Raw genomic sequence first — 24,355 nt, forward strand, 5'->3', positions numbered from 1 at the left:
TGTTAAGACATTGTTCAAAAACAATTGTCTGTGGGAAATGCAAACCATGTCATCAAGTGATCCGTGGGAAAGTTTCTTGTTATTTCACCTTGCTTTGATAGATGCATCAGAACCATGTGATAAGGCTCAACTTGTATGTCCTCTTTCTGGCCTCTTTCTGCGTCTTTCTTTCATCCACACAGGCCCCATGTAGGACCTGTGTGTCCTCCTCATTTCTGAGGCGTTGTGTGCAGAGGCAGAACAAGCTGCAGGGAACAGAGAGACATTAGAAAGATTCATTTTAGAGTTTACAGGTCACACTACTGCTGACCAACTTATTGTTTGCCTATTATCCAGCATCATGATTGGCAGAAATATGAAGCAAAGAAAGCAAAATGCTCCATTCACCCAGATTTGATATTAGGTGGGGAAAATAGTTACAACCCAATGTCAAGGAGCTGGCCAGGAGATGTTATCATCAATACATATTTGTTTAGGACACACACCTCTGCATTCAAAACTAATCAATCTTTTCTCCTTAGTTTGACTAATCCAAATCTTCTTTTTCTTATGTACATTCCTTCTTAAAGCAAATGTGCATGCAAGTGTGTGTGTGTGTGTGTGTGTGTGTGTGTGTGTGTGTGTGTGTGTGTGTGTGTGTGTGTGTGTGTGCAGTTGCATGCAGTTCCACCTTTACTACCTAAGACATGTCTGTAAAATTGTTTAAATAACTATGTTATAGGTGAACCACTTAGCCACCTTCTTTTTTTACTGAGTTGGTGTCGTCGTCAGGAAGAAGACATAGCTTTCTGAGGTGGAGTAAGCCTCTAGGTATAGTAGACACTCATAATTTATGTTCAAGCATATTACAATACCAGACCCTTAGTACCAGGCATACAATATAGACCACATACACTTGTGCACATAAAGAATCATGCACACACACAACACACTCAAACACACACACACACACACACACACACACACACACACACACACGCACACGCACACACACACACACACACACACACACACACACACACACACACACAGATTGGTTCACACTTGCACTGTGCATCTTCTATTCATAATGTATAATTTGCATTGTAGAAAAATAGTAGAAAAAGCATTGTAGAAAAAGTAGTAATTTATTCCTTCTCTCTGCATTCACACACAAACATACCGCACCCATCACACATGCACAACCACGAGATGCCTCCACAAAACAGGACACACTTAGATCGCTGCTTGGTTTTTGCTAGTTTTGTAGTACTGAGATGAAATATAATTTTGCAAATATAATTTAGAAATGGTGTTCTCTATAGGTGCCCTCACACATCCACACATAAAAGTTATTCTGGTAAACAGGCGTTACATGAAGGTGCTTCTCGGCGTGGTTGATTGTTTCATTATTACGAAAATGTTTCTGGAACCTTCCACGTCTATTGACCATATATCAAACCCAGATATGACAGAACATGACTCTGTCTTGAGTAGGGTCGTTTGGTATGTTTCAGCTTTCAGACATTAAAGCATATGTTGACCTACTGTTTGCCACAGGCTTGTGTGCATAGAGTATGTGTGTGTACTTTCTATGGAGAGCATGTAACTTTGAATCCTTTTCATGCTCTACAGGAAAAAAAAAAAGAGAGGTGGGTTCGTTCCTTGTTAACTGCTCCTTGAACTACCTGCAGACTTGTTACCTTTGTCCAATATTTGGATTCAAGGCATCAGTAATCACACTTTTCATAAAAAATTACACAACATAAAAGTATGTTGTGTGTGACCCGAGGCATGCAACTGCAGTGAAGGCACGCCCACAGCGAAAGACATTTATCAGGGACGTGGAGAATTCCCCATTTGTTTCTACACTGATGATAGCAGACAGTAGATTCAGAACCATAGGGTCAGGGTTTTATATTTCTAATGAATACTACTTGTGAAATGGCTAATGGGTCTTCTCAGATGGACTGTGAAAAGAGGAACCTGTAGGCCTACTGAACGCTACGGACAGAAATAGAGAGCAGAAAACACCAAACAGTACCACTAGCCGGCAAAAATCATGATGGTGTTCAAAGGATGATTGTGTGTGTTCTAGACAACAGAGCTGAAGAAGTTGCGTTTGTCTTATTCCGCCGCCTTCTTGTTTTGTTCTGGGCTTAGGATTCACTGTGTATGATAGGTATAAATATACTTATGTACACTTTACTATCCGAAACATAAATTCAAGATGATGATCAGGCTAATACTAGACTACATGTAAAAAAATAATAATAAAGTAATCATGAACAATAAGACCTTCAAAGGAAACTTTTGAATCTTTATTCAAACCAGAGGATTTTGGGATGAAACACAGTTGAAATGAAAAAATGTTTTCTTCAAAACTGTTCTTGAAAAGCCCATTTGGCTTTCATCAGTAATACATATCCCGTTTACATAAGTCCTTTATTTCACATTGAGGTTTGCATCAAATTTGAACACGAATACAATCAGCATTATACGGTGGGCAAATGTGTGGAACAATTTCTTCTTTCTTTTTTCCCCAATTATCTGTTTTTAACAGAATGACAAATAGATCATCGAACCACGACATCAAGGGATCAACCATTCAGGTGAAAGAATGAACTTCACTCTTCAACGGGGGCCTCCACTGGCTCGTCCTCTGCTGTGTCCTCCTGCTCCCCAGCGGCGCTCTCCTTTTCCTCGGCAGCCACCGGCGCCACCGGCTCGGCCACAGCCGCGGACTCCTGCTTCTCCTCCGTCTTGACAACAACTGCTTCTACCTTGGTGACCGTGGCGGCGGAGATGCTGCTGCTTTCTTTGTCGTCTCCGCTGCTCACCACTGCCCCCTCGTGGCCACCGAAGGCGGTGCTGACTGCTTGTGATCCACCGAAGGAGGCGCTAACGTATGATGGGGTGCGGGAGCTCTCCATGCAGTTATAGGCGTTGTAGTTCACAGCTGAACAAAAATAAATAGTTGCATTTGTTTGTGAGTATTGAAAAAAATGTTTCTACATTATATATTTGGTGATGTAAGGTCGGTTAAGATTACGTTTTCTTTTATGGAAAAGCAAACTTACATGTCTGCTTTGACACACATGACGTCTTGATCCCTGTGAGCAACCTGTGGAATCGGATGCAATGATAAGAAGAAGCAAACGATTGTACAAAATCGGTGAATGCATTAGAGTCTAACCGCCCCTGGTTCCTCATCAGCCACTACAACCCATACCTGTCCTCCTCTCCTTCCAGCAGCTTCCTGTAGGTGGCAATCTCAATGTCCAGGGCCAGCTTGACGTTCATCAGCTCCTGGTACTGGCGGACCTGCAAGGCCATGTCATGCTTGGCTCTCTGGAGGGCATCCTCCAGGTCTCTGATGCGGAGCTTGGCGTCCTTCACCGCCATCTCGCCGCGCTCCTCAGCCTCTGCGATCTGACCCTCCAGGGTGTTGCGCTACAAGTGGAGAAGTTGCTATTCAATCTATTTGTGAAGATTGTGTCCGAACTGAATCGATTGCTTTCTTAGGCTCATAAGCCTTGTGTGCATAGTTTCAGAGAGCATACTGATGGTTTACATCGGAATGCATTTTGAAGGGACAAAATAGATGGTTTACAATAATAAATCTACCATCCGTGCTAAAAGTACTATTTGTACACTGTAGATTTGGACAGTAATGCAGCCTTCACAAGCGGTCACCATCCATGAATCACAGTTGGATATGGTAGCGGTTGGCTGGGAGTTGGACTCCTAGCCAAGAGGTTCTGGGTTTGATCCACAAAGCCCACAATATATAGCTGCAGGCCTCCTGGAGCACTCCTGCTGAATGACCCTGGACCTGATATTCACTTCAAACAGTTAACAATCCTTACCTGGGCCTTCACCATGTCGATCTCTGACTGAAGCCTCATTATCCTGCGGTTCATGTCGGCGATCTCAGCCTTGGTTGACTTCACGTCGTTTCCATGCTGCCCTGCTGACTGCTGCATCTCTGCATACTGGTTCAGTCCGGTCCAAGCCAGAACAAACAAACAGCGAGAAGACAGGGAGGATGATGACAATTCCCAAAATCATCCTTGATGTGGGAGTGTCGTCTTGCTTTGCTTTACACAACTTACTACCTGAACATGTGCTTATTGTTTACAGTTTTACAGTAACCTTCACATTCATTTAGCACATGCTTTTATGCAAAGAAACTGAAAAGCAAGGCTGCGTGTCAGACTCACGACAAAATAATCAAAGTCAGACTCACGACAAAATAAATGAAACTAAATAAAGTCCTGTGAAAGGAGCAAAAGTAACATTAAAAACAATAAAAATATTTCTTCTCCAGTTTATGTCTGAGACAAAGGTCCTTGAAGAGAGCTCCTATGTATTCTTATAATAGTGTGTGTGTTTGTGTGTGTGTGTGTGTGTGTGTGTGTGTGAGACGGCTGCCGGTCGTACCTTAGACTGGTACCAGGCCTCGGCCTCTGCTCTGCTGCGGTTGGCGATGTCCTCATACTGAGCGCGCACTTCCGCCACCACAGCGTCCATGTCAAGGCTACGGCTGTTGTCCATCTCCACGACGACCGAGGTGTCCTTGATCTGGCTCTGCAGCTCACGCAGCTCCTGGTGATAAAAGAAATCACGAATCCTTTCTTAATTTTGCAGGATCTCGGTTGCCTAAATGCGCACTTTTGATTTAGAAATGAACACGTTGTTTTTTTTGGAGGGGCCAAAACCAAGGCGAAATTTCCCAATATCATGACAATTTATTTTAGGTTATTAATTTACCATATCGTAGAGCTGTCTCAGGAATTCAAGTTCATCTGAGAGGCCGTCCAATTTAGCCTCCAGTTCAACTTTAACGATGTAGGCTGCATCTGTATCCTGCAAAGGACAACACAATGTATCGTTGCATAGGGAAACCATTGAAACCAACCATTGACTATAGTTTGGACCATACGCTTTGAGTCCAGTTATAGTTGGGAGACTGTTCTTTATCATTCTTGTTTGGGTGGATTCAACAAACCTTCTTTATCAGTACAAAGGTGTTCTCAGCCTCGTTGCGCTTGTTGATCTCGTCCTCATACCTAAAAGAAAGAGAAAGTAAGTCTTTATTCACAGTGATGGTTCATTCATCCTCAGGTTGCAAGAAGGTTTTGTTGATTATAAACCAACAAAGATAAGATCTTATCTTCTTCTTAAGCTCGTTGCTCCTCTAGGGAGCATAGGCCAATAGATAAGATAATTGACTACTCCCAGGGAGGATCTGGGGATAACCAGGGTCACTGACCTGTTCTTGAAGTCCTCAACCATGCTGTTCATGTTATACAGCTCGGACTCCATCCGCAGCTTCTCGTTTCCCAGGCCGTCCAGCTGTCTGCGCAGGTTGGAGATGTAGGCCTCGAACATGGCGTCGATGCTGGAGGGACTGCTGGTCTGTTCCTGGAGCAGCTTCCACTTGGTCTCCAGCATCTTGTTCTGCTGCTCCAGGAAGCGCACCTGCAGAGAAAACATCCATGTTCAGCCTCATGCAGAATCAATGAGGGAATAGTTCCATCAATTGAGGGTTCACTTGCATTAGTGTGCCTACAAGCATTACTATATGGGGATTGTTTAGAGTGGATGGATAGACAGATGGAGGGATGGGTTTGTGGATGGATCACAGATGGATAGATTGAATAACTGGATCGATTGAGAGGATGTGGATCGAAATGGAGGGAGGAATGGACTGATGAATGATACAAGGTTTCAATTAAACTAAATAGCAAGAATTGTTTTTATCCAAATAGTATTATTTTGGGCAGATTTGATGAATTCTTGAAATATTCATTGACAGTTTTAGGTTAATAACTACACTTGACTGAAAGTGTTAAACTTTCACAAGTCACAAAGAAACACACTAACATGAACACAAAAGGAGCATTTTACTATGTTACCATATAGTGCCAACTGACTTTAAATGTCACAGTAATTACTGTAAGATCTGTTCCAGATTCTAATTGCTTTGTTTCAACACAAAGGGGCACTGTTACTCAGCCCTGGCTCCATCCTCTCAAAATGTTTATATGCTGTCCTCAAATTGGGGTACGCTGTTCTTTCTCCCTACACAGCAAAACATGGACATGGAAAATAATGAGCAAAAACCCTGTTCTGTGTATGATTGCATATGTGTGTGTGGGTGTGTGTGTGTGTGTGTGTGTGTGTGTGTGTGTGTGTGTGTGTGTGTGTGTGTGTGTGTGTGTGTGTGTGTGTGTGTGTGTCTGTGTACATCTGTGTGTGTGTTTGTCTGTTTGTGTGTGTGGGGTCGCACATGTGTCTGTGTGAGTCTTATTGTGTAAGCGTGTGCGTGCACGGGCGTGGCATGCGTGCATCTGTGTGTGCATTCATGCATGCCTACTTGCATTTACAAGCAAGTGTGAATGTGTTTGTTTATGGGTGCAGGTCACCAGTGATGTGGCTTTATGACAAAGGTGTGTGCATGGAGGAGTGGTTGTATGCTTCCTTTTGCAATCACTGCATAGTCAAGCTTGGTTGATCGTGGCTGAAGCTCCTCTCTCTAAGTCAGGCTTCCACCATTGTTCAGGTGGAACAATGTTTGCATGTTTGATTACACTCTCAACAATCTCTAGACAATAATCTCAGAAAGCAGAAACTGCAAGGGGTGGAGATACACCTTGTTTCCTGTTTGGTCATGGAGATATTCTACAGAAGAGAAACTCATATGCATGAGTGGGTGAAGCATTCTACACTGACCAAATCTACAGAGTTTTGATTTTAAACATTTATGAATACTTTTTTACAGTTTACAAATGCTGGACGAATTTATATTTGATGTTCGCCAATTACACACTTATAGATCCCTGTCTTTAGCAACCTGATTGGTCTTTTGATTATCAATCAACCACATTGCTCTGTTCAGTGCAGAGCCTTCACTCTGCAGAAGACGATGCATATTTGGACTCCATGTGCTCTGACAGTGGGAAAATATAACTATGATTCTCTGTGGCATAAACTCAAGGGTCTCAAACCGATATGAGCAGGCTAAGCCTTCACTGAGAACCAATATAAGGAAGATAATGACCATAAGCCAGTAAAAAGGCCACAACTTACTTCAGGAATCTTCGGCAACCTGAGGCAGTTTGGCTTGCATGCAGAGCAGGCATTTTGAGCTCACTTTCAAGCTTCTTTTGGCTAATGAAATGAAGGGTTAGGGTTAGGGTTAGGGAAAACGGGATGAGGGGGTTGCTCTGAGGTTGTGGCTCAGCAGCAGCAGCAGCAGGGAGTCACTGTCAGGCCCCGCGACAGAAGGGACTCACCTTGTCGATGAAGGTGGCAAAGCGGTTGTTGAGGCCCTTGATCTGCTCCTTCTCCTGGGTGCGGACCACCTGGATGCTGGGGTCGATCTCCAGGTTCAGGGGAGCCAGGAGGCTCTTGTTGACCGTCACAGACGTGATGGGGGCCGCTCTGGTGGCCATGCCTCCACCCATACCCCCACCCATACCCCCAGCCATGCACATACCGCCACCCATGCCCATAGCGCCACCCATACCTCCGCCGACGCCCATGTAGCCATACTCTACGGCGCCGCCTCTCTGACCCGACCCTCCGGCCGCGAACCCACCCACCACAAAGCCCCCGCTGCCGGCCCCCATGCCGGCCCCGCTGGAGCCCACGCCCCCATAGGAGCTGCGGACAGCGAAGGACTGCTTGCCAGCGCCGGGACCCCCGTAGCCGGAGAAGGAGCGGCTGCTGTAGCACCTCTGTCCTGGACCGGCCCCGCCCCCCCCGGAGGAGGTGGACCTGGAGGAGACGGTGGTAGTCTTCAAAGCTCTGACAGACATGGTCGCACAGCAAAGGGATTGATGTTGGTTTTCTTCAAAGCACCGAGATGCAGCAGTGGGCCAGTGTTGGGGTGTGTGTGTGGGGGAGGCAGAGACCCAGTGGAACAGAGAGTCACGGAGAGACTGAGGGAGAGAGAGAGAGAGAGCGAGCGAGTGCGGCTTCAGGCAGACAGACCCTCCCCGGTGCCATGCTGCTATTTATCGGGAGCAGAACAGAGGCACCGTCGAGGTGTGGTCGGACATCCCCCTCGGTATGGGGCGGGTTGGGGGGGAGGTGTAAGGAGGTGCAGAGTTTGGGAGGAGGAGGAGGAGGTGGAGGAGGTGGAGGAGGAGGAGGAGGAGGAGGAGGAGAGTTGGTAAAGCAGGGGGAAAAACAGCATCATGTTACACATTTACAGCACACATCTTACACAATGGTCACTTGTGAGCGGTTTTCGCCTTGTTTTTTTCGAAGCTCACTTGGAAACTGGTATTATTGTCGTCCTCTCCTGCCGCGTTTGGAGTCGCTTAGATTGATTAGGCCAAGTTTTTCCTCCAGCCCCCTGTCTTGGCCTGACCTGTCATTACGCACACGTTCCATGCTCACAAAGGCCCCATGGAACACTAGCGGCGTGCACAGAGTTTACACGTACGCACTAATTCAACACACCTATGCACAAATTCATGCAACGCCTTCATGTGCGTTGTGCTCTAGCATTGGGGTTTAATGAGCCTGAATATTATTTTTATGGTCTTTTCGCTTCACCTAAGTTCTCACAGACTCGACATATTGCCCCGTAAATCCTGTTTGCACAACAGGGACGTGGCCTGTATGTGTGCTGGCCTTAACTACGACAAGATAGATGTGGGAAAATTGAGATTTAGTGCCCCATTCCACTCTTGTTCTTTTTAATGACCCTCCCTTTGTCCGTTTACAGTCCCAAGTCTTCACATTAGGGTTATTAAAGTGTTTATTCAATCATAGCAGCACTGCTACTCCCCATTAACCCTTATAAGTCACATCTGTCAGGTGCAGTATATATACCATACACATGCAGAATTCATACCGTTCAAGAATGTGTAAAATCAATCAATCAAAATTAACACCCGCCCACCCCTACCCTGCCCACCACCACACCACAGTCTGGGGCACCCCCCCCTCTCACAGAGGTTATCGTGAAGAAGAGCGGAGTGGAGAACTTTTAAATGCACTACATTCCTTCCTTATCGGCCCACTAGGCTGAACAAACAGACCCAGCCTCCTCCTCTCTTTCTCCCTCTGCCCCACCTTAGTGTTGCTTTAATCCTCCTGTCTCTCCCTCTCTCCCTCTCTGGCTCGCTGACTGCTCGGTGGAGCTCTTCAACAAAGCTCTGTTATTCATATTTGTGATGTATATAAAACCTCTAGTTAACCTGGGTGGGTTTTACGTAAGCTGTGTGTAATGGCCAGAGGGACTGGTTGATTGGGATATAGGGGCCTCTCGATGCATTATCTCTGTGCACAATGGGATGTGTTTGAACAGGTATCTGTTGCCATGGTTGCATAACTAAGTACAAATAGCCCACAGAATTGCTTGTTTTTAGGGTTAGGACCAGACCCGTATCTTAACACGCATGTTTCTGACATAAGATTTAGTTAGTTTACATCTGGAGGGATGGTGACCCCTTATTCCTCCAGATATCTCTGTGTATAAATATTTTTATGTTGATTTTTAATATGTCGCCAAGAAAGTTTTCGCCCTCTTGTCAAATAACAACATGTCATTCAAACTAAGTAGCGTGGTATCTATCACGCTGTCACAGGAACCAGAAAGTACTGTGGTATCTTTCACTCTGTCTCATAAAACCACCAGAAGAATGAACCAATGTTGAGTATTGTTGAGAATTTGGCTTGGCTGGGCACAAAAAAGTGACGTTATTTGTCCCACATTGTGAGACCCTTGCTTGGAAAAAGAAAACCATATATGTACACACGACCAAGCACTTATCGTTGGACAAGCCCTTGGGGACTGATAGTAACTCCCCCTCCCACCTCTCTCTCTTTAAGGTCTGAAACAGGAGAGGTGTCTGTTTATTTTTGTCATTTCACTTTCTTCCAGTTAAAACTGCTGTTGCTGTGTAAGATGGAGGAGAGGGACAGAGAGAGAGAAATTTTCAGAGGGTCACACCCTGACCTGAAGCCTGTTAAGATGGTGGTGATGTTTTCGGTTTGTACCAGGCTGCAAAATGACACATAATGTTTGGAATGTGCCGGGAGAGAGGGACACTTACATGCTATGAGAGGGAGATAGCAGGCTACAAAGTTGGCTAGAGTGTGGGTACACTAATTGCAGCAGACAAGGAACCAATTACATAATGATTGGCGGATTGTCCTTCAAATGTTGACCCAGTGTTATGAGATCAATATTATGGGAAAAGATCCATTATTATGTGGTATGAGGGAATGATGTGGGGGTTATGATTATTGAAGATTGAAATTTGCAGATGATAATTATGTAACATCCTTACGTCACCTCCGCCATGAAAAATGATCATTATGATTCAAATTAAATTAAAGTTAAAAAACAGAATTCTTAGATTGTTAATAGGAACAACGAATACATCAGTAAGGGAGAATATGTTTCAGAAATCAATAAAACGAAATTAAATTAAATCATTTCATTTGCATAATTCATTAATTAAGTTATCTTTATTAAAGTGATCAAAATATCAGGTTTGTCTCACCCATAACTGCATCGTTTATTTCAGAGAAAGACCTTGCAAGATTATTTAAGGCATGACGCTAAATTAGCTTATAAAGCCAGTCATAACGTTGTTGAAGATGCCATGGCTTCCCCGGAGTCCTCTTCCCACTCACAGCCTTAAGCAAACAAACTCAGTAACAACATACAATTCCCATGCTAAGATAGAGGTGTGGTTGAAGTGTGGGTTGGTGCATGAAAGTAAACATTAGCAACCCATGACCGTACTTGACGCCAGATGATTAAAGGTAACTTGTGCGTTCACGGCCACACCCATCCTTTTTTTATGCTTGAATATCACCCTCTAGTGGGCACAGTTGGGGTGACTCAAAAAACAGTAGGAGTGGCTTGGTTGGATTTACAGTATGTCTATGGGGTGGGGTTGGATCTTTCGCTCTCATTCGCTGTCAGTAATGCAGTCGACTGTGGGCGCAGAAATGTGACCCACTTAAGACTTTGAACCTAAACAGCTGTATAATTCTTGTGATTGATTGTGTTTTGAGTCTTACCAAACATGTCAATGTCTTGGGACAATGGGTCATTATTTATTTTACCATTGATATGTATATCTTTAACTCTACAATTAATAAAAGCATTACTATAAATTGAACCGGGAGCAAAGTGTCTCATTACAACACTGTCAAATCATTATCATATCAGAAAAAAGCATTGACATCTGTAATTCCACAGTGAGGGGTGATAAAGAAAGTCCATAACAATCAGCATTAACAATGTCCCAATCCCCCCGTGCTCCTTGTGGCCTCCTGAGGAATGTCTGGGAGCTAAAGCTGGACATGGCATCTCGTAGAGAAACCCTTGCTGCCTTTGCTTCACCTCCAGTGACAGTGGCCGGTCATAGCCGCCTTGGTCCTACAATTAAAATGGAACGACACTAGGAATGACATGAAGACACATTCTGACTGATGAAAAGAGTACAGTGAAAGACTATGCTAATAACATAAGGGCATAATTGAGTTAGCTTAGCTCATACTCCTTTGGTAGAATATTAACTTACTGTGCTCATTTAGCGTTTGGTACATTTATAAACACGTGTGTGCCTGATGGTAGATCATGTGAGAGCATTACTCATTTGTACTCGAGCTAACCGAATGGAAAAAGTGAAGGGAAAAAAAGTAAAAGAATAAAGCCAACCAGCGGGAGTTCATCCCGGGTAAGGACGAAGCCCCCCCTCGCCGCTCCACCTCCTCCTTTCTCCAGTTGTTGACATCTGTCCAGGTCCTGAAGCACATACAGCCCATTTGTTTGTTGGGACTCCCGCTGGGTGCTGCGGTGACTCACACACACCAACCTCACCTCTCTAATACCAGCCCTTTCGTCTCTGGTCTTCTCCTCCTCTTTCTCCCTTTCCCTCATCGGAGGAAGCTGTGTGGAGGAAATAAAGGGGCCAGGGATAACTGCACAGTGGACCCAGTCCGATAATAAAATTATTATTTAAACTGAACAATGGGACAAACATTGAGTCAAATTATGTTTGACAGTTCATGGGCGGTTGCAAGCTTTTTGCCATTGCTTTCGGCAATGGCAAAAAGCTTGGAGGGGATTTCCCATGCAGTATCTAGGGATGAAGAAAAGCAGTGGAGCTGGAAAGCTAAAAAATGGAGAGGAAGCACAGTGATAACTTAGACCTGAATCATACAAGAGTTTCCATGTTGAAATCTGCCTTCACTGTCTTAATCAGAGACCAGACTCATGTGGTGGGTGTTTCCTCACATGTGGCATTTTTTTCCCTCCTCACTTCTCTAAAAAAATGTTCTTGTTTTGGGTTAGCTTCTTTCGTGTTTTTTCTTTCTTTTTTTTGGTTACCATAGAAACGGCCAGAGCTCCGTAAAGTGAACAATGCTTGGCTGGGGTGGTGATGTAGATGCAGGGAAAATTGTGAGAAAGTGTTGAAACTCTATCAAGCATAAAGGTGGGGTAAGATGGGAAGGATAAAAGGAGCCATGTTATGGAGGACATCAGGGAGGAGCGTTTGCCTTTGTCAAAGCTGTACCTGAGGGGGGGTCACACACTGTTTTGTTACGCCGTTCTCTGGGGCCCAGTTTTCCTAACCCTCTGCTCAAATATGTCCAAACCCAAGTAAACCTCTCAGGTTTCATGCCTAACGCTCTGTATTTGAGATGCCATTGTAGCCATGTTGTTTTTTCCTCTGCTCTGACATAATGCTAACCACAGTTGGTTTTCAACAGCTCACCTTTTTTGTATCGGTGCTTTTATGAGCGTATTTAATGAAGTCATTATTGGCACACGTTTTTTCAGTCAACAGCTTGTGTAAACAAGGCAGCCCTTTATTTTATTGTTGCTTTTACCACATAGCCAGTTCTTTAGCCAGCTTAGTTTATCTAGTACGTTTTAAAATATTTTTTTATCCAAAGTATATGTGAGTTGGATGAGTATATTTGACCTTGTCACTTCAATTATGTTTCCTGAGCGATAAACAATTCTACCATGTTTGTACTTACTTTGTACCGGTTGATACTAGTTAAAATCTGGCATGGGAGTTGGCATAATTTGGGTCAAAACATTACTGACCATACAGAAAACTATGCAGTCAGTGTTAGGCAATAAGCCTTTTATGGGCAAACCAAAGGAATTTCCTTGTATAATCTAAAAAAAATAGCTTCAATGTTGACTATCTTTTCCGGTTCTGCTTCTTTTTCCTTTTGGTTATTTGTTGGTTATGGAATACATTTCAAGCTTAAGAACCTACAGACTTATCTCGTATGCTCATTGGACCAAGAGGTGAATTCCCTGGTCACAGCATGCACAGGTCTGTAAGACAAACAAATGTCTACCTTTGTATATCCTGCATGTAAATGTTTGCAACTGATTATACAAATGAGATTGGGTCACAGCACAGATAGTTTGCAAAAAAAACAGGGAGCATGTGAGTAAAAGGGAGAAAAGAGCGAGACGAGGAAGGGAGGGAGGGAGGGAGGAGAACAGGAAAGGAACAATGCTGGATGTGGAAGTGGGCAGGGTCTAAAAAGGCCAGCTGTGGTTGAGGGACTTGCAGGGGAGTATAACTTCTCCATTTCCATCTGCCAACATCTCTTTCCCTGCCGACGAGCAACCAAGACCTCAGTCCAGAACCCTCTCTTCGCTCTCTCTCAGCCCTCGTCTGTTTGTGTGCCTCCATCTCAGCCAGACTCACCATGAGCTACAGGTCAAGCAGCGCCACCTTCACCCGCTCCACCCCGCCCTACCGCGCTGCCAGCACTTATGGTGGCGCAGGGGGCTCCGGGGCCCGCATCTCCTCGTCCTCCTTCTCCAGCCTGCGCTCCGGCGCCCCCACCATCTCCTCCTCCTCGGCCTACAGGGTGAGCAGCGGGATGGGCGGAGGCTTCGGAGGAGTGGGAGCCGGAGCAGGGCCCGGCGCTGGCGGCGCCGGTGTGGGGATCATGGGCAACGAGAGGGGCCACATGCAGAACCTGAACGACCGCCTGGCCACCTACCTGGACACGGTCAGGAGCCTGGAGAAGGCCAACAACGAGCTGGAGGTGAAGATCAGAGAGGCGCTGGAGAAGGGAGGCCCCGAGATGAGGGAGTACAGCAAGTACACCCCCATCCTCGAGGACCTGCGCAGACAGGTGAGCTACCCAGAGCGGGGTGAGGTCGAACAAGTTTAGTTAAGATGGAGAAGTTTAAGGTTGACGTGCAAGATGATTTTATGTCAATTTCCGTTTTGTGTCTGAATGTATATTGTTTGTAGGATGTCGAATTGCAATAGAGGTCGGGGAAATGTTTATGCATACGAATCAACAAAGAATTATATAGGAGGGTGGAAGAAATTTGAAGGGGAAATTGCGTAGACATTGTTCTCGATATGTTGCTTTGAGAGTTATCATATTTCGTGAGTTAGAATGGAGGGTGTGGCTGTGTCCATAGCTTCACCCTTCCCCCATATAATCCATCCCATGCTACACACACAGCTGGCAGGACTTCCTGTTTCTGGTGAGTCACCAACAAGAGGCAAACTGACTTCTCGAATCATCTGAACGAGACCCAAAAGAATATTTTTCCTCCCCCAATGTTTATAATGGAAATGTTATCCTCCAGCGTTTCCACTTTTGAATGGTTCTCCTGCACGCATTCTTTGCTTGTGAATGGTTGCTCTGCAAGCATCATCTGGTGTAAGACGACCCTGATGTGAAACAGATGTGTAATACACGGCTTTTACAATGAATGCTCCTGCTCACGCCAGTGTGGGCTACATCTGCATGTAATAAGGGTCCCACACACACACACACACACACACACACACACACACACACACACACACACACACACACACACACACACACACACTCACACACTCACACACTCACACAGACACACACACACAAACATACACACACACACAGACACACAAACATACACAAACATATACACACACACACACACACAAACACACACAAACACATAAACGAGCATGTGTGCTGGTTGTCTAATAATCCGCACTACAAAGAAGTGTCAAATGTCACATTCTTTGCAGTTTGCAGAGTGTGACACATTGATGGCTTCTGTGCCTCTCTTTGTGTTCTCTGACAAAAACGGGAAGGGTGCTATCTTCTGCTTTACCCATGGAGACACATAAACTCTGTTCTGAAAAACATGTTCACGGCTGTTGCTATCCATCGGCCTGTCTGTCTCTCTGTCGGTCTCTCTGTCAGTCCGTCTATTTATCCATCTGTGGCAGAGGGAAAATAAATAATAAACTATTTTTTTAATCACATATCAACTCTCCAAAAATGTAAAAAAAACGGATTCAGATTTTGATCATGAATCTGTCCCTGCCACAACAGTCTGGCGCTGGCAGTTGGGCATGTTGCCACCCCATTGTGTAATTTGAATGCTCTGGATCAAATTACAATTTTATTATTGACACCATGGATACATGTAAATGATATGCATATAATATTGTATTGTTTCCCCACCAGGTCTTTGATAAGACTCTGGACAATGCCACTCTGGTGCTCCAGATCGACAACGCTCGCCTGGCCGCTGACGACTTCAAAGTAAAGTATGTTGAATTTTTTTATTTATTTCAGAATTCATTTATTTTTTTGTTTGGTTTGGGCTAAAAATATTGCTTGGATTAAAGCTGAACCCAGGTTACAAAGGAGACTCTAAAACGTGTTACGCACAAAACAATCTTATCAATTAGGAACACCATTAGTAGTAAATAGATTAATTGGTATCACATAATAGAAAATTTAATGTGAATCTTAGCTATATTAGGCAGACTAATACATAGCCATTATATCTGCTTATTTAGAGCTTGCATCTTGGTTCCCCCCCAGGTTTGAGAATGAGACGGCCATCCGCCAATCGGTGGAGGCAGACATCGGCGGGCTGAAGAAGGTCATCGACGACACCAACATGGGCAGGATGAACATCGAGAGCGAGATCGAGGCGGTCAAGGAGGAGCTCATGTACCTCAAGAAAAACCACGAGAACGTGAGCAAGACAATTTGTAAAAATATACGTATATTTTTATTTCCTAAACTGAGTTTAGAAAAATGCAATTATTTTGGTCACCTTTTTTTTTAATTGTCTGCATTACCTGCCAATGAAGCAGGCATTTGTGTTGTATTGTTTTTATTCAGTTTGCCTTTTGTTTACAAAGTGAAATACTGCAGAATCAACATCAGCAGGCATTCTAGATAAAGATCAAGAGATTGATCAATTCTTAACACCTCCTCTATGCCCTGTGCACTATGGGAGTCAATAGAGACTAGACCCTGGTGTGTCCTCTTTCTCTGTGCTGTAGGATCTGATGGAAATGAGGAGCCAGGTTTCCCACGGGGGCGTGCAGGTGGATGTGGATGCTCCTAAAGGTCAGGATCTGGCCCAGGTCATGGAGGAGGTCAGGTCCAACTACGAGAAGGTCGCCGTCAAGAACGCACAGGACCTCAAGCAGTGGCACGAAAATCAGGTACGCAGACAGTAGTTCAAAGGTTTTGCATCAACTGCAATTTTGCTTATCAACTGATGGTTATACCACAGTTTTGTTAAATGATTCTGATTGGTCGACAATGTTCCAAGGGTGGGAATAATTTATAAATAACGGGACAGTTCTGCTTTAACAATGCTACATCCTTAGAAACAACAGCAAATTACAACATTCAAACAGACAGGTCCTTCCTTGACAACACAAGAACAATGTGCTCAAAGCATTGCAGAAAGAAATTGACATCACATCCTGTCTATTAAATTGTAGATGACTAAATCAATATTAAGTAAATTCAATCTTGTACTTATGTCGTTTTATATCTGTGTCACAGTAGGCCTACTTTGAAACATACCATGCGTGTTTTACCCTGTGTATCACCAGATCTCGGAGGTGCAGGTACAGGTTTCACAAAACACAGAGGCCCTTCAAGGGGCCCAGCTGGAGATCAGCGACTTGTCCAGACAGCTCCAGACCCTAGAGATTGAACTGGCCTCCCAACAGAGCTTGGTAAGCACAATGCTCATATGCACTCATGTGTTCAAATGTCCCACATTTTAATTAATCTCTAATGAAGTTGTTGTGTGCCATGCCGTGCACACAACAACTTGCATAGGGAAGATATTTCTACAATTACTTTATGAATGACTTATAATGTAAATGTTTTGGTCATTCCTAAATCGGGCATTGATCTTTCATTATGGGGTGTTTGAAACTCCCACAGCGTTTCTCATGTGAGACGTGGCATTATTTTTTTAAATAAGCCAAGGTATATTTACAGTACTACGGCCCTACGGGACGGGTACTACGGGAGTATCGCCGACTAAAAGCCCATGATGCCAACCCCCTGTCGTTTAATATTTTCAATATCCTGTCCACTCCTGTCGACTAGGCCTCTGTGCTCCGTTCGATCCATGAGATTATGTGTGTTCAATGGATTTGTCGGTAATCCCCACAGAAAGCGTCTTTGGAAGACACATTGAGAAGCACAGAGCAACGCAACAACAATGAGACGGAGAAGTACAACGGCATCATCATGCACCTGGAGGGGGAGTTGACCAACCTGCGCTCCAACATCAGCCAACAGACCCAGGACTATGAGGCCCTGCTGAACATGAAGATGAAGCTGGAGGCCGAGATCGCCACCTACAGGACACTGCTGGACGGAGGGGATTTTAAGTAAGTACGTTTATCGGAGGCAAATCTTCAAGCTATCATCAATGATGTACAATTTTATGTGTGTATCATCATCATGTAATTGATGATGATGAGGATGATGATGGATATTATAATTTCGTGTTTTACAGGCTTCAAGATGCACTAGAGGGGTTGGCAGAATAGGCGGTTTGTGCTTCAGTGGTCTTTGCACAAATCAGCACTTTCAAAGAATTGGAGAAGAAAGAAAGAAGAAATTGAAAAAGTCGATCTCTGATTACACAAACAAAATTATTGTTTTGGCTGAATCTTCTGCTGACCAATAAATTCAAGGGAATCAATTCATGAAATGGGAAGTGTGTCCGTGAAATGTGTCATTGCCCTTTATATTTTCCTAGCCTCATTAGCCTACATAATAATCAAAGCACATATTCAGTGGTTATATTTTTTATAAAAATATTACAAATCATTAACCCAACATTAATATATAAGCAATGAACTGATCATTAAAAAAACGTTAATAAACATTAGTATATGTTAGTATGTTATGTTAGTATAGTATATTAGTATAATAAGTGTTTTTTTTTAAAGGACCCCTATTTACCACCAAGTGTGATATTTCATAACCATTACTAGCCAGGTCAAGATCGACCCTTTAGTGACATCACAAGTGCACCAAGATGTATGATGAATAGATCCGCCTACCAGTTGGTACGGCCCCCTGGATAGGCTGGTAGGCTGAGCATCTGCATATGGTTGGCATTATATTCGGCACTATACTCATGTTTGTTGATGTTTGCTCATCATTAACTAAAGGCTTATAAATATTTACATACGTTATACTTGGTTGGGGCATGACCCCAAATTTTTAAATAAATAACTTTATTATTTTGGATATATTTTGTTAAATTATAATACTGAACATAAACCTTTTTGTATGTATTGTACTAATATATACAACAAAAAAAAAACCTTTTTTCTTGGAAAAAATGTATAATTTATGCGAACAAAGCAATAGCCACGTTAACGACAGCCCTTACGCCAACGCAAGGTTTACCTGCAGGGGGCAGCAAAGCTCCTTACTGCGAATTGGGTTTACTTCACATCCCAAAAATCACCGAAGACGAAGAAGTACATTAAGAAGTGCTTCACCGAGAAGGTCTGATCCAGGCATCTGACTCATTATTTTATGCCCCAGTTGCATGCTTTAATGTAGCCTACTTGAATTGTAACCAGGGAGAAATGTTTCTGTGGTTGAGCATGAGATGTGTGGATACGCTGAGAAAAGAAGTTCAAGTATTAACTAGTAGGGAGGTCGTTTCTTAGTAGGGAAGTGATACTATAAAGATAAAAAATCGGTGGCAGCTGAAAGGAGAATTGTGTGTTGTTGCTGCCGAGGTCAGGCCTTAACGGTACACCAGATAATTTGCTATCAGCTCCTACATCACAGATACAGAGTACAGTAGCGAGCGGTGACCGAATCAAGCAAAAGGCCAAGAAAATATGTTGTATTTCTGTGTAGGGTTCCTGTGTTAAATGTTCTCAGATAGATTATATATTAGCTTCTGGCTTGATCAGCTGATTTATATTCTCTATAAATTGAGAGCTGGCCAATTAATAACGAGAGTAGAGTATTGGCTAATTCAGTAATACATTGGTTGATTTATGGATTGATTTTAAATTAAATCTATCGATTTGTCACAGAGATGTTATGCATATTGACCAACATTACATTTATATAGCAGACATTTTTATCCAAAGCATCTTACAGCAAGCGCGTCAATTGTTAAGAGATACCCAACACATTGCCACAATTTAAGTACATAAAGATTCACAAAATAAGCAGAGCAACTGCTTTAAAACTACAATATATAAACAAGAAAGAGACTTTTTTGCAAAAATATATTTCAACAATAAACCAAGAAATGATTTAGTGGTGGATCAAACTGAAATATTTAATCTACAATCAACATTCAGCATTTTGACTGGTTCCCACAGCCCTCCGGGTCCATGTCCATGAGGTCAGTAATCCAATCAGGTGCAAGATTCTAGTGTCCAGCCCAGTTCCTTCAGGAAGCTCCGCCTCCCATGGGTCTCCTTGCCATAGATCTCCAGCTGGAGATGTGGCTGGGAAGACCTCCAGCCAATCAAAGCCTGAGCTGTCTGGGGTACAGGAGGGGAGGGGCTTACCTGGGGGAGAATGGAGAGTGATGTCATGACACTACACCCTTATATAGGTTAGAAAACAACAATCCATTTTTAACAATAAAGCCACAGACCCATAGACAGTTAGAAGGGTAGGTTTAAGGACAGACAGACCAACAGAAAGACAGACATAAGGTCAGTCAGACAGACAGACAGACACATACAGACAGTCGGGCGGGCAGACAGACATACAGACAGACAAGTAGGCAGGTAAAAATAAGGTCAGAGAGACAAGCAGGGAGATAGACAAGTACATGTAGGTGTGTACGCGTTCAGACAGGAAGACAGACAGTGAGTTCATACGTGGATGTATTTTCCGGCGGGGGTCGGGGGGCGTGCCCTCAGATGAGGGGGGAGGTCCAGCTCCCCCTCCGCCTGCCTCAGTCTCGCCCCCTCCCTCTGGCTCTGAAACAGAACAGGACACCTGGCTTCTAATTGGTGGATACATGTGGATCTTGTTTATCCTTAGCAGAATATTCAAAAATGTATCATTTAAAAAATACCTCCATGACATAAATCTTGTTCACTGATGTGAATTTAGTTTGCTGTTCATAAACTACTCTTAAGTGTATCGTTTATGTATAGATCGTTTTTTCAGTTGACAAAGCTTTTTGAAATAAGATTTTTGAAATATGTGGTATTTAATATAGGCAATAAATTCACTCCGTACTGTGTGTGTGTGTGTGTGTGTGTGTGTGTGTGTGTGTGTGTGTGTGTGTGTGTGTGTGTGTGTATTTCTTTGTGTAGATACCTCTATATAGACTTCTGAGAGAAAGCCCCACTTATGAGGCCAGATTTTGGATGACTCTTTCTCAACCTTAAGGCGTGTCTTCCTACACACACACACACACACACACCCGCACACACAGACACACCCACCACAAACATACCCACACATAAACATACCCACACATAAACAACCATAATGTATCAGTTTTGAGGTAAATGACAAACAACACATAGTTAGCTTTGACACATAGATAACTCACTTCAATTCACTCCTATCCCTGAGAGACATCTACATATTATTGAGCAAGCCCTATTCTTGCAATTAAAGTGCCTCTCTTGAACACAAGCTTCCAATATTTTGTTTAATGTTGTTCCGCTTCTAATGTATTTGTGTGGATTTGTTAGCCAGCTGTCCTCAATACTTTTCCTCAGCAGTCTTTGAATATTTAGCAAAAGTTATAATGATACTAATACCAATATTACAAAAGCATAAAACCAATGAATGTGTGTGTTAAAACTAGAACAAAGGCATCTTACAATGCAAATGAATGATCTACATTTCTTATAAATAACCATTAAAATTAATACATCACACACCATAATAAAATAATCAACTCACCAGATTTCATCTTGACTCACAAAATTGATGGGTTTTGATTCCTCGACATTGGTTGCCATCTTTGCCAAGCGTGTGTGTGTGTGTGTGTGTAGCTTGTGTTTGTGTGTAGGCCTGTGTATAGCTTTTGCTCTGCCTTTCTCTGTGAAGCTCCAATTTCACCTGAGTGTAAGTCACACTTGACGGATCTGTTTACCGTCACCAGGGATACGGAGATCCCTGACACCTATCTGTCTTCCAGTCCTCTGCTTTGTACCTGCGTAACCGTGGTGATGATGGTATCATGGGATGGCAATGCCAGGTCATCAAGAGGCCGGGTGATTTCAAATGGAATCAGGCTCTGTGTAGCAACACATGAAAATAATTGCAAGCATTGAAAATTGTTTTGAAAATGGTAAATTTCATTTAAAAAGCCTTTCATATTTAAAAAAGAAAACATTGGCTCTGTTATTCTCTCAGAAAAAGCAGTAAGGGCACATTGACCTTTTGTTTATCCATGTTTCTTTCTGTTTGCATACTGTGTTTGTGTTTTGGTGGGTTTCTGTATTAGTGTGTTTTAATTTTTTTGGTTCCATTTTTGTTTGGACATGGGTGTTGAATGACATAGCGCATCCACTAGGGGGCTCTCTTGGCCAGACTTTGGATGGATCCTACAAGCGACTGGGTTGTGGGTCAGAGGTGATAGGCATGACCTTTTATTCTAAAAGAAAAAAGAGAAAAGGAGAGGAGAGAAAGAAAGGTGATTGGATGAGAGGAGTGGGGAGGAGAGGAGAAGAGACAATATGGTGATGGCATCATCCTGCAGCTGGTCAAGGCAATTATAGAAGGAATGTCTGATGTCATCAATCGAAACACCAAACAAGCATACAAGTGTAGCTTCTGGTGTGTGATTGTGTGTGTGTGTGTGTGTGTGTGTGTGTGTGTGTGTGTGTGTGTGTGTGTGTGTGTGTGTTTATCTGCTTGCCAGAGGTAACTATAATAGAATATAAATATTTGTGTGTGAGCATGTGTGACACTTAATGTGGTCCTTTATCTTATATCTGAGAACAAAGGTACAGATTGGCATGTACTTTTTAGATCATGTGTGTGTTTTGGTCTCTGGGTAGAAGTGTGTGTTGTCATTGTGTGTCTTTGTGGTTGTGTCTGTGTATGTCTGTGTCTCAGTCTGCATGCTTGATTGAGTAGGTGTGTATATGGGTGTGGGTGTGAGTGTATGTGTGTGTGTTTATGTTGGTGTGGTGTTTGTGTTTGTGTGCGTGTATGTGTATGTGTGTTCCTTGCTTTGATCTTGCTTATTCATCCTCCTCTTTTCTTCTCTCATCCTTTCTTTCTTTTCTCTCTCTCTCTCATAGGTATTAAAAAGGAAAGGCTCTGTCTAGACGGCAGATTATAGAAAGTAACAAGGGAGAGGAGATCAGGACGGAGAAGAGCGAAGGAGGAGCAGAGAGGACAGGAGAGAAGCAAAAATGAGAGAACAGGAAGAGGAGAAGAAGAATGTTGGGGAGGAAGAGCGATGAGAGGAGAGTAAGAGAGAGGAGGGGGAAAGGAGAGGAGAGGGCAGGAGAGAGGAGAGGAGAGGAGGAGAGGGGAGAAGGAAAATAGATTAGAGAAGCCTAAGAGATGGAAAGAGACAGGAGAGAAGAGGAGGAAGAAGGAAGGAGAGGAGAGGAGAAGGGAGAGTTAAGGGAGGGGAAAGGAGAATAAATTAGAGGAATACAGAAGTGAAAAAAAGTCTTTCATTGACATATGGCTTAGTCACTATATCTTGATGTGCGTTGGTTGTGTGTGTGTGTGTGTGTGTGTGTGTGTGTGTGTGTGTGTGTGTGTGTGTGTGTGTGTGTGCGCGTGCGTATTTGTGTACTTGTCTGTGTATGACTCACGGGTTAAGTCAGTGTCTTGGAGTCTTTGATGTCCACCGTCCGCAGGATCAAAGGAATGTGTTCTATTGGTTATACTGCCCAACGCTCTGCAGACAGGATGTGATGTCACTGTTGTGTTCTGAAGCATCAATTATTGATCAGAACCGAAAACTAAGACAGACAGGCAGACAGACCAACTGACTGACTGACTGACAAAGACAAAGAGGTATAGAGGCGCAGATAGACAGACAAACAAATTGACAAACAAACAGAGACAGACAGACCGACAGACAGGATATAAAGGGGCATTAATTTTGCCACTCTGATCAGATTAGTCTGATTATATTATGACCTCATTACGTCTGGTCGCTATGGTCACACACACAGTATGCACACAGCACACAGAGACGCATACATATATCTGTATGCTTGGTTTGGTTTCTGAAGCTCCTGTTATACTAAAAGGAAAACTTTCAGTTCTTACAGAATAGTGTATGTGACAGATAAGTTACAAGACTTCAGAGGTTTAACCACTGAAAGACGGTTCGATGTCTACAGTGTAGTTTTGGTTCCTTTTTTTCATATATAACACACATATACTGTGTTGTTCTGTTTAGATTACATGGTTCCTGCTCGACAGAACATTGACTTTCTTAACCATAGGTGGCAGACCAAACGACAGAACCAAGGTTTGAACAGGAATACTTCCATAACCAGATCAAGTAAAGTCAATGTGTAGAGCCCTTCATCACCGTTCAGGTCTCAGGGCTTCACATACCACAATATACCACAACCTCGGACCCTAAACTGTTAAGTGGGATTGGGTTATCATCAAATAGAAGATCTGTAATACATTATGTGGAAGCGTATGAGCTTCCTAGAGGTCTAAGAAACTCTTTCTCTTCTGCTGCAGAAACACCTGGCATGTTGGGGAACAGGAAGAAAAGAGAAAAGAAGATCAGAAGAGAGGGAGGGAAGGAGAAGACGTCTGCAGACAGAGGGAAGGACAATGAGAGGGTGAGAAAATGAAATAGAAAAGGATGAGAAGGAAAACAGACAGAGAGAAAGAAACAGATAAAGTATGCGGAATAGACACAGACAGACAGAGAAAGAGAGAGCGACAAAGAGATACAGACAGACAGACAGACAGACAGACAGACAGACAGACAGACAGACAGACAGACAGGGAGAGACAGACAGACAGACAGAGAGGGAGAGAGATAGAGAGGGGTTTTCTTTTTGTGGGGTGTTACAGCCAGAGACAGACATTACCTCATTCACGCACTGCAGTGATG

The 24,355-nt window shown here is 43.4% G+C and overlaps 3 protein-coding genes across 4 annotated transcripts; 1 reads left to right on the top strand and 2 right to left on the bottom strand.

The window, feature by feature from the left end:
• Nucleotides 1-2,412: 2,412 nt before the first annotated feature.
• On the bottom strand, nt 2,413-7,909 carry LOC307084409 (intermediate filament protein ON3-like). The gene is made up of 9 exons (XM_079748781.1): nt 7,281-7,909; nt 5,255-5,463; nt 4,991-5,051; nt 4,753-4,848; nt 4,423-4,587; nt 3,849-3,974; nt 3,212-3,432; nt 3,060-3,103; nt 2,413-2,938 (listed from the first exon to the last, which is right to left on the bottom strand). The coding sequence occupies exons 1-9, from the start codon at nt 7,803-7,805 to the stop codon at nt 2,607-2,609; spliced, it is 1,779 nt and encodes a 592-aa protein (XP_079604907.1). The 5' UTR covers nt 7,806-7,909; the 3' UTR covers nt 2,413-2,606.
• Nucleotides 7,910-13,569: 5,660 nt separating this feature from the next.
• Nucleotides 13,570-18,007, top strand: krt18b (keratin 18b). 2 transcript variants are annotated; one of them, XM_079748784.1, is made up of 7 exons: nt 13,570-14,133; nt 15,484-15,566; nt 15,847-16,003; nt 16,317-16,481; nt 16,881-17,006; nt 17,455-17,679; nt 17,804-18,007. In XM_079748784.1, the coding sequence occupies exons 1-6, from the start codon at nt 13,699-13,701 to the stop codon at nt 17,677-17,679; spliced, it is 1,191 nt and encodes a 396-aa protein (XP_079604910.1). In that variant the 5' UTR covers nt 13,570-13,698; the 3' UTR covers nt 17,804-18,007. The 2 variants fall into 2 exon arrangements, with proteins under 2 accessions (XP_079604910.1, XP_079604909.1); XM_079748783.1 differs by having other exon boundaries at nt 17,455-17,675.
• Nucleotides 18,008-19,685: 1,678 nt separating this feature from the next.
• LOC307084415 (ciliary microtubule inner protein 1-like) lies at nt 19,686-21,263 on the bottom strand (the record flags this gene model as incomplete). The annotated part of the gene is made up of 4 exons (XM_079748788.1): nt 19,686-19,841; nt 20,160-20,261; nt 20,608-20,689; nt 21,205-21,263. 4 exons carry the CDS (start codon nt 21,261-21,263, stop codon nt 19,686-19,688), a joined length of 399 nt encoding a protein of 132 aa, XP_079604914.1.
• Between the last annotated feature and the right edge of the window lie 3,092 nt (nt 21,264-24,355).

This window comes from Pollachius pollachius, assembly GCF_949987615.1.
Source record: "Pollachius pollachius genome assembly, chromosome: 12".
NCBI lineage: Eukaryota > Metazoa > Chordata > Actinopteri > Gadiformes > Gadidae > Pollachius > Pollachius pollachius.

Bases quoted from the DNA above. Each gene is read 5' to 3' on its own strand.
- LOC307084409 (XM_079748781.1), bottom strand. From the start codon at position 7,805: ATGTCTGTCAGAGCTTTGAAGACTACCACCGTCTCCTCCAGGTCCACC. The intron at 5,464-7,280 runs GTGAGTCCCTTC...TTTTCTCTGCAG, and splicing joins TTGCCACCTTCATCGACAAG to GTGCGCTTCCTGGAGCAGCA. The intron at 4,849-4,990 runs GTTTGTTGAATC...TGTCCTTTGCAG, and splicing joins CCTTTGTACTGATAAAGAAG to GATACAGATGCAGCCTACAT.
- krt18b (XM_079748783.1), top strand. From the start codon at position 13,699: ATGAGCTACAGGTCAAGCAGCGCCACCTTCACCCGCTCCACCCCGCCC. The intron at 16,004-16,316 runs GTGAGCAAGACA...TCTGTGCTGTAG, and splicing joins TCAAGAAAAACCACGAGAAC to GATCTGATGGAAATGAGGAG. The intron at 17,007-17,454 runs GTAAGCACAATG...TAATCCCCACAG, and splicing joins TGGCCTCCCAACAGAGCTTG to AAAGCGTCTTTGGAAGACAC.